The following is a 9,870-nucleotide window of genomic DNA, read 5'->3' as shown; positions in this document are numbered from 1 at the left end:
ACCCTACTAAATTACACAAGATCTACTCTTAAACAGGGTCTATTCAACCATCAATTTAAGCACATCAAACATGGATTAATAATATAGAAATATCAAACCAAGAATTAAGCATACATAATTGATAACAAGAAACTAAGTATTTATTTTTAAAATAAAAATCAAATGATAGAATACATCATAGGGTTTATCTCCGCTAGGTATTTAGAAAATTAGTTCATACTTGAAAATAGAAACATCCAAGATACAGTATAATTGAAAAAAAATAAAGAAACTCATGATAACTTCCTAAGAAATCAACTGGAAATCTTCAATCTTAATGGAAATATGCTTCAAAGTTGGACTCAATGGTGTTTTTCGAGTTGTTTTCTTGAATATTCTCTGATGGCTTAGTCCTATCTTCTTATTTTTGTCATATATGAGTTTTAGAATGCCCGAAAAACCTAAAAATCGCGATTTTTCACAGTTTGGTACGTCATCTCGTGAAATCGACATGGCCTACCACATGCTCGTATGGGTCACATCGCCATGTGGAATGGTTCAACCTATGTGGCTCCTGTTGCTTGCTCTAACACTTCGATTTTTGCTCGGTTTTTTACTCCAAAATGCTCTATTAATCATTTAAAGATTAATTTAAAGGATTAGGAGTATAAAGTTCACAATTAACATCAGATAATCACCTAAAAATATAGTAAGAATAAGGTTAAAACATGTTACTTTTAGCATTTATCAAATTTCAAGTAAATATTGATTTATGAAATTTCGATTTTGTTTTCATAAATAATTAGTATCGTTATTCTTGTGATACCATTACATAAACTACTAGATTCTTTCAACATAAGAATAATCAAGATCATAAAACTTAAAAAAAAAAAACCAAAGATTATAAAGTTTTTACGTCATTTAGAAAGTGATAAACTACATAGTTGGTTATTCAACTTTTATAAGTTTTTATTTAGAGTACAGAAAATAAAAACTTAGAAAAAGGGCATCATTGTTACAATTCGTTTTTATTTTGCTCACCAGGTTTTAATTTGGGGTTAAGCAATGTTATTTTACACTCATTTTGATCACCCAACTTTAGTAAATTTTTATTTTGGTCACTCATTTTATCTTTTTAATTTCGTTTATTTTTTAGAATTAATTTTAATTTTTTCAAGTAAAAAGAAAAAAAACCTTAGGTTTTATAGAAAAAAACCTGACTTTTTACATGGAAAACCATATGATGTTTTTAATTTCCTTGTTTTGTTTTTTCTTTTTTTTAAAAAAATTACTTTATTTTTCCTTGATTGCATAGGGTTGTATAAGAAAAACTAGGGTTTTTATTGAAAAGCCATTTTATCTTTTTAACTTTATTTATGTTTCCCTTTTAGTTTTTTTTTAGAATTAATTTAGTTTTTTTTCAAATAGCTTATTTTTACAAATAAAATGTAGCTTTTACAAGAAAAATATGAGTTTTATAGAGAATTGAGTTATAGGAAAATTTGAGTTTCATCTTTATAGTTGAATAACTCAATGTCCGATTTTGAAAAAAAAATTAATTCTAGGAAAGAAAAGAGTAACCAAAATTAAAAAAATATTAAGAGTGACTAAAATGAGTTTACAATAACATTGCCTGACCCAAATTAATGACGGATGATTAAAATGAAACTCGATTATAATGACAATGCTCTTTTGCAATTTTTTATTTTTTTTACCCAAGAAAACTTATAAAATTGGGTCATCAACCGTAAATTTTCCATTATAAAATTTCTTTATTAATGTAGTTTCGCATTTTTATTGATTTACTAGTGACTTTTTAATAAAATCATTTTTTAATGAGATATTGTCTCATTTATTTTTTTTATTTTTAAATTTCAAAAGATAATTAGCATAGACATACATCTTAAAAGATAAATGAAAAACCTCCTACTTGTATTGTTGATTGCTTGTGTTAAGATACTATACACCGCACTATGGTGCATTCATTTTTCATGACTAAGATTCTTTAAGTTTGTGATTATTATTTTCATAATTTGAATTTGAGTTTTTACTTGGAGAATAAGATTTTTTTATTATTGCATTTAAGAGTTATTAGTGTAAGGAAGACATTTTTAATAAAAACATTTATTAAAATATTAATAATTGTTTATACAGTGTATAACAAAGGAGACGAGTGGAGATAAGAAGAGTATATAGTAGTGTTAAGGAGGCCAGTTTAATTTAAGAGTTGGAGAATCAAAAATAGACAAGAAGATAGACTAATTATTAGGAGAGATTACTTAATACAAATTCAAGGCTTACAAAAGTTATCATTTCTTTATCGTCGGGAGAATATTTATAGGAGGGATTCTCTTATCCTGTAGGTAGTGCAAAGTGGCAGGCCGTTACTATGGACAGTGAACGTATTACCATAGTGCATATGAGTAGTGGATGTGGTAGTTCCAAATATGAGATTGTTATTTTTCGGTGGGACCCATTTGATGTGTGTGATGTGTTCACAATTGATGAAATATTTGTATAAAAAAAAAGCAGGTAGCTTATGAGATAGGTTGTTGAGTGGGTGACTTCACCAAGGAAACGGATGGCTAAGTCCTTCGAAAGGGAACAAATTGTCAAGAGGTCTTGATGACCAAAGGGGTATACAGGTTGATTTTGGTGGCTTATTATATTGACAAGGGTCTAAAGGCCGAGATATAACAATAATAAAGGAAAATATTTGATATCTACTTGTTTATCAAACTGAAAATCTTTATTCAATTTATTTATTTGGTAAGGAAGTAAAAGGTATCATATGAAACAACATACATACAGAATCTCAAAATTTTCCCATTAAATCCAATCACATTAGTCCTATAATACCATCCGGAATCAAACAACAGTTTCTAGTAATAAGCAAGAAAACAGACTTAAAATGCCACCACAAATCCAATACTTTCAATTGTTGTCATCAGTAGTAGTGCTTGATGTAGCAGAAATGTGCATTTTGAGCTTCTCTAACTCCAATCTCAGCTTCTCATTCTCCAATCTCAGCCTCTCATTCTGGTGCAACAATTGATCTTCTTCTTTGATCACTTGAATCAATTTCAAGTTCGGTTCCCTTTCACGCTCTAACTCCAATCTCAGCCTCGCATTCTCCTTCTCCAATTCAGCTTCTCTGTTGATCGTTTCAGCTCCAAGCTGGTTAATTATTTTATTCACCTTCTCCTTTTGATCATCCAAACTCGTCATCAATGCCATCAGTTCGTTCACCATTGTTTCTGCATTACCTTCATTGCGACGGCCACCTGCAGCTGGTTGTTGCTCTTCACCATCATCGTCACATGGAATCACCGCTTGTGTTGACTCCACGGGGAGTACAGGGTCATGCACCTCAAACTCCTCGTCTTCATTGCCGTTCCCTTCAATTATCGATGGCATCAGATGGTGAAGGAACAGACCAGACACCCAGTCCCCATTAGGATAACAACCCACACCTTCCTCAAGAATCTTGCTTGCTGCCCTAAACCTTTCTTCAACACTAGGCAACCCAAGCAGCAAATTCTCCGCAAGAAACTCCGAAATACAATTGCAACTCTCAAAGAAAGGATGTTTCAAAAGCTCACCTGCAGAGGGTCGGTTTGCAGGATCTTTATCGAGACAAGAAGCAACCATGTCTTGAAAAGTTTCTGAAAACTTCTTGGTGGAGACAAGAGCAGTTATACCGAAAGACCATATATCAGCTTTGAAACTATAATCTTTATGTGAATGAATCACCTCTGGGGCCATCCAGTATTGCGACGAAAATGTCGAAGAACCTAATCTGTAGACCGAACTCGACGCATAGAACGATGACGAAACACCGAAATCCGCAAGCTTAACACGTCCGTTACCGTCCAGCAAGATGTTACTGGCCTTTATATCTCGATGCAAATGCCCTTGGCTGTGAAGATACGACAATGCAGTCAGGGTTTCTTTGAGAATAATGGCAATGCATTGCTCTTGTATGCCATTGGGGGAAGAAGATGAGATGATGGACTCTAAAGAACCGCCGGACATAAAGGGCATAACCACCCAGAGACGGTTTCCGGCGGTGAAGGAACAATGAGGGTTGAGGATGTTGGGGTGGGAAAGAAGCGAGGAGGTGTTGGTTTCACGTCCGACAAGGTTGCGGAAATCGGCGTTGGACTGATCAAGATCGATGGATTTAAGGGCAACAACAGTTGAATTGATGGGAAGACATTGGGCTGTATAAACTTTAGAACAAACACCAGCACCGATTTCAGCGGTGATGTTGTAAGAGTTGGAATCTAAAGGGAACTGAAGCTTGGGATGGTCTTCTTGTTCATACGCCATGGGCTTCTTTCTTTCTTTGAGATTGGGTTTTGTGGGAGGATTCTTGAAGACTAAAGACGAGGGAAAGAGAAGGGGTTTTAGAAAGCTGTTCTTGTGAGGTTTTTTCAAAGGAAAGAAGCCAACGGTGATTTATCTTTGAGAAAATGCATGAAAATTTACAATCGCTACATTTTAAATAATTTTAAAATAATTTAAAAAGTGAACAAATTATTATAGTAGCTATATTAAAATAAAATGTGTGATATTGTCAACTTATTTGAATTCTTATTTAATTTCAGGATTAAATTGAACTTCGATTTAATATTAAGGATGAATTTGAATTTTCATCTTTTAAGTGAGTGATTAATTGCGAAATTAAATTTATTATTATTATTATTATTATTATTATTATTATTATTATTATTATTATTATAGTTGATTTAAAATAAGATTTTATGTTATTAAATTTTCTTAATATAATTATTAGTATAGGATTAGAATTATTAGAATTATACTAGGACAGTTATGGGTTTTATTAATATTATTAATTAGGATAATTAGGATTTAGATAAATTAGTATTATTTTTATACTTATATTATATTATTTTTATCTTTGAGGACAATTTAGATTAACTTTGGATAAATAACTTTTATTCATTTACTTTTCAATTTTTATCTTGTAGATTAAATAATTAAGTTAGATTAATTTAGGACTCCTAAGTGTTTTTTTTACTATAAATAACAATTTAATTTGCATGAGAAAGTGACATAAAAAAAGATGACACAGAAAATCCCACTCAAAATCAGAGGTCTTTTTTCTCCGTTCGACCGCAACACTTTCCTATGTCATGGGGCTAGACCTTTCGTCTCGCAATCCATGCGGCCTTAGGCGATTCGCTCGTCCAAACTCGCCTAAGTTAGCCTTTACTCGAATGAGGATTCTTTAAGAACTCTTCCAAGGCACCAAATTGAAAAGCGGAAGCGATTTTATGCCAAAAGAAGCAACCAAAAGAACAACAGAAAGAGCGCTCGCAAAGTGTTTGAGTAATGCTCTCTATTCTCTTATTCACAAAGAATAATGAAACAATGTAATGGAGTGAGTACAAATGAGGGGGAGGCTCTCTATTTATAGTTGAGCTCCCCTAAAACTGACGGTTAAGATACATTTACATCGACGGACGAGATTAACCATAATCCTATCTAATCTTTATAAGATATGATTCCCTCTATCTTCTAAGATTAGTTAACAAATCAACCTAAGTCGCCATATCTTCGCTATTGGACCAACCAGACTTAAATCTGACAGGCTTCTCCAACAGTTCCTTGAATCGGGCCAGTTCTCATGGGCCAAATGATCCCCATCTAAGCAATAGACCTCCATCGGATGCATTTGGTGCGATGGTCCTGGGTTTTGAACTCTAACCCGTAACATTCTTCCTCACCCATTCTCGCAACGTCCTCGTTGCGACTTTCGAATGGCACTAACTTGATTCGCCTCGATCTCGTATTGACGCCTTAGCTTTTCTCTTCCTTCGGGACTTTTGCCTCGGCTTCCGTTGCTTCTTAACTTGAGCCGTCCTACTCGTTTGTACATCTCGACGACAAGGAGTTATGTCACTCCCTTGCCCACATTCTAACTCCCCTCGAACAGAATCCTCGTGATTCACAACACTTGGCTTTGCTTTGCCCACAGTCTCACGGCCTCCTTGCTCAAGAACTTCGAAAGGGCCCCTATGTTCTTGCCAAGTCAACAAGTTAGAATGCAACACACTATCAAAGTGTTCAGAATGTACCTTTGCATTTACTCGGGTCAACTGTCCCACATGTATCACTTCTTTTTCCTTGAAGTCCGACGCATTACCCACCTCTCCCATAGGTGGAAGCCTTGTCGATGACTTGGCCAACTCCGACGCTTTACTCGACTTGAGTCTCATTAGTCCCAGCTTCACTGTTTTCATCGCAACTTCTTCTTCTAAGTTCGATGACAAACTCACCTCTTCCTTGGGTAGAAGCCCTTCTAACGATTCATCATGCTCAGACGTTGCCTTTCCTTGAACTACGACTTGCTTTGGACAGTTTCACAACTCATGCGGACCATGACATAAGAAGCACTTTACTCGCTTCTTTTTGCTCCTCTTTTCCCTCTTGGCTTCGGATTTTCCCTTACTCGAATCAAGCTTCTTGGGCTCCTTGTCTTCTCCATCGTTCCCTTCGATGATAGACTTGCTCCTCTTTGCCCTCTTGGCTTCGGTTTTTCCCTTGCTCGAACCAAGTTTCTTGGGCTCCTTGTCTGCTCCATCGTTCCCATCGATGACAGGCTTCCTCGGACACTACCGCAATCTATGTAAATCATGACATAAGAAATACTCCACTGAATCTTCTTGCTTTCGGCCTCCTTAGCTTCGACACCCCTTGCGCTCGAACCAAGTCCCAAGGCATTATCCACCGGCTTTTTCTTAAGCGCGGATTTCTTCGGACATTTCTTCAATATATGTGGACCGTCGCAAAGAAAGCATTTCAGCTTATCCCTTTTTCCTCTTGGGTTTCTTCTTCCCAACTCGTGGTTTCCTATTACCACCATTGTTGCCGTTGTAATTGCCATCCTTATTGTCTTCCTTGTGATTCCCTTCACATACACCCTTTTCCTTGGACTTGGAAGACCCAAGCTTGTCTTTCCCTAGACCAAGCTTAACCACGGATTCTGCTACTGTCATGGCTTCCGACAGCTTTTGGACACCTCTTTGTTCCACCTCTTGTTTGACCCACGGCTTCAATCCCTCTTGAAAAGCAAGTAATGCTTCTTTCTCGGTCACATTTGAAACTTGGAGCATAAGTTCCTTGAACTCTTGAACATACTCCCCCACTGTGCCCTGTTACGTTATCTTTTACAACTTTTCCCGAGCTTCTTCCTCGACAAACTCTGGGTAACTATCCCTCCAACTCATATTGGAACTCTTGCCACGTTCCAATCTCACCTTGCCTTTTATTTGTGGTCCTACCTCGCTACCATAAAAGCACAATATCAGTCAGAAATAATGAAACAGTATTTACCTTACCCGCATCATCCACGATGCCTTTGGCATGAAAGTAGTTTTGCATCCTCCACAAGAAATTGTCCATATCGCATGCAGACCTTGTCCCCACAAACTCTTTCAGCTTCGGTACATACTCGTTATTGAGTGCTGCACTTGACACTCCTTTCCCCACCGCTGCTCAACATAAGGCCAACTCTCCTTCGAGCTCTTCTATTCTTGTGCTCAAAGCCAACGTCGTGGCCATTATTTCCTCCTTCAAAGCCATCATCATGGCCTCAAGAGCATCGTTCCTGTCCGGCAGTTTATCTTTATGTGAATCAAATAGCTCGTTTGTCTTATCCATGGTTGAGTCAAGAGATATCTTCACATAGTCTCTAGACTGTTCGTTCCAATTGTCTATGCAACCCTCGACCCCATCGAGTGCCTCATTTACATCCTCTATGAATCCCTCGAGTTTACCCACACGTTCTTCTACTGCCGACAGCATCTCCCTTAAAGACTTTCTTGCCCACCTTTGTTTGAACTCTTCTTTCGACATCTCAACGGTGCCTTCGAACCAATGGCTCTAAGACCACTTGTCACGGGACTAGACCTTTCGTCCGCAATCCGTGCGGCCTTAGGCAATTCGCTTGTCCAAACTCGCCTAAGTTAGCCTTTACTGGAATGAGGATTCCTTAAGAACTCCTCTAAGGAACCAAATTGAAAAGCGGAAGCGATTTATGCCAAAAGAAGCAACCAAAAGAACAACAGAAAGAGCGCTCGCAAAGTGTTTGAGTAAATGCTCTCTATTCTCTTATTCACAAAGAATAATGAAACAATGTAATGGAGTGAGTACAAATGAAGGGAGGCTCTCTATTTATAGTTGAGCTCTCCTAAAACTGACGGTTAAGATACATTTACATCGACGGACGAGATTAACCATATCCCGTGATTTAAGGGATTTACAAAATATTGTCATATCAAATCCTATCTAATCTTTATAAGATATGATTCTCTCTATCTTCTAAGATTAGTTACCAAATCAGCCTAAGTTGCATATCTTCGCTATCGGGCTAACTAGGCTTCAATCTGACAGGTTTCTCCAACAGTTCCTTGAATCGGGCCAGTTCTTGTGGGCCAAATGATCTCTATCTAAGCAATAGACCTCCATCGGATGCATTTGGTGCGATGGTCACGAGCTTTGAACTCTGCCCCGTGACACCTACACCACTATTGCCCGTCTTAATCGATTCACGTCTTGCTGCCCTAGCCTCTTCCCTGCATCGACTCTTCATTGCTCATCGTCCCAGCTTTTTATCCAAGCTGATTGCCCCAGCCCTGATGTTGTCGCTCCTATCCTATTGTGCCTCTATGGCCATTATCCCAGACTGAATCCAACCTGCGTTAGGTAGCCTTCATTCATTCTTACATATATATATATATATATATATATATATATATATATATTTCTTTATTTATCTATTTATTATCTAACATTAATAATTATTGTTGTTGTTGTTATTTATTATTACGGTTATTAACATTATATTCTTCCTTTTGTGGTAATTGTTTTACCTTATCTTTTCTATTTTGTAGCTAATTTTCTCATATTTTATTTTATTTTATTTATTGTTATTTTTAAAAATGACGGTCTTAATACCTTGTTTTTCAACTTTAAAATTTTGATTTTTAAATAAGAGCTTCCCATTTTATTTGTTCCTCACCTTTTAAAATATCAATTTTAATCCATCGAATTTTTTAAACTCTTAAAATTTTGTGTTAAACTAATTTTATTTGATAATGTTTTGATATAACAAATAAAAATATTTTTGAATAAAGATTGTTTTTGAACGAAGAATTGATAATGTTCAAAGTATAAACCTATTTCAAATCTTCCAAATACTTTAGAAAATGCTTTGAACACTTAGAAAATTTTTGGACAAATTCAAAATAACCAATTTTAACTCAAGTTAAAGTTTTTTTTAATCAAGTGAAAAATTGCTCCCTAAACAACAAGTATCGATACTTATAAAACTATTGATACTATTTTAAGCTTCGAAGTTTAAAAATGTTAAGCAAAAATCAAAAGTGTCGGTACCTAGACTTTTTCTATCAAAACCTTGGCTGATATCGTAACATATTTTGCATTCTGACTTCTAGATTTTTGAACAATCACAAAAAGTATCGATGCCCTTTAAAAAGGTACCTTTTACCAGGTACCAATAAAATGTCTTTGGTATCATTATAAACTAAATTTAATGGTCACTGAATCAGTCATTAAATACTAATAGTATCGATACTTAATAAGTGATGAAAAGTTTTAGCCTCATTTTTAATATGTTTTTTTGATGATTAGTTGATGTAAAATAGTTAATTTTATACTTTAATCCTTTAAATTCATATTTCTATACTTAGAATAGCATTTGGGGGCAAAACGAGTGAAAATCGAAAAATCGGAGCAAGGTAAAGGGGCCACAGGGGCTGGACTCTCCTACACGGGCTACCACACAGACATGTTCCAGATCGTATCAAAATTGCGATTTTGTAACACCCTATACCTGGCCTG

General features: G+C 35.8%; 1 protein-coding gene across 1 annotated transcript; it reads right to left on the bottom strand.

Annotated features, from left to right (window-relative positions):
* Positions 1-2,913: 2,913 nt before the first annotated feature.
* LOC108487838 (serine/threonine-protein kinase BLUS1-like) lies at positions 2,914-4,311 on the bottom strand. The gene has a single exon (XM_017792182.2). It carries the CDS (start codon positions 4,309-4,311, stop codon positions 2,914-2,916), a length of 1,398 nt encoding a protein of 465 aa, XP_017647671.2.
* Positions 4,312-9,870: the final 5,559 nt, after the last annotated feature.

Source organism: Gossypium arboreum, chromosome 10 (genome assembly GCF_025698485.1).
Source record: "Gossypium arboreum isolate Shixiya-1 chromosome 10, ASM2569848v2, whole genome shotgun sequence".
In the NCBI taxonomy this organism is placed as follows: Eukaryota; Viridiplantae; Streptophyta; class Magnoliopsida; order Malvales; family Malvaceae; genus Gossypium; species Gossypium arboreum.
Note: the sequence above shows the minus strand (reverse complement) of the source record. Positions and strands in the feature narration are given on the sequence as shown.

What these genes read in the sequence shown, in the direction of transcription:
- LOC108487838 (XM_017792182.2), bottom strand. Translation starts at nt 4,311, where the DNA reads ATGGCGTATGAACAAGAAGACCATCCCAAGCTTCAGTTCCCTTTAGAT.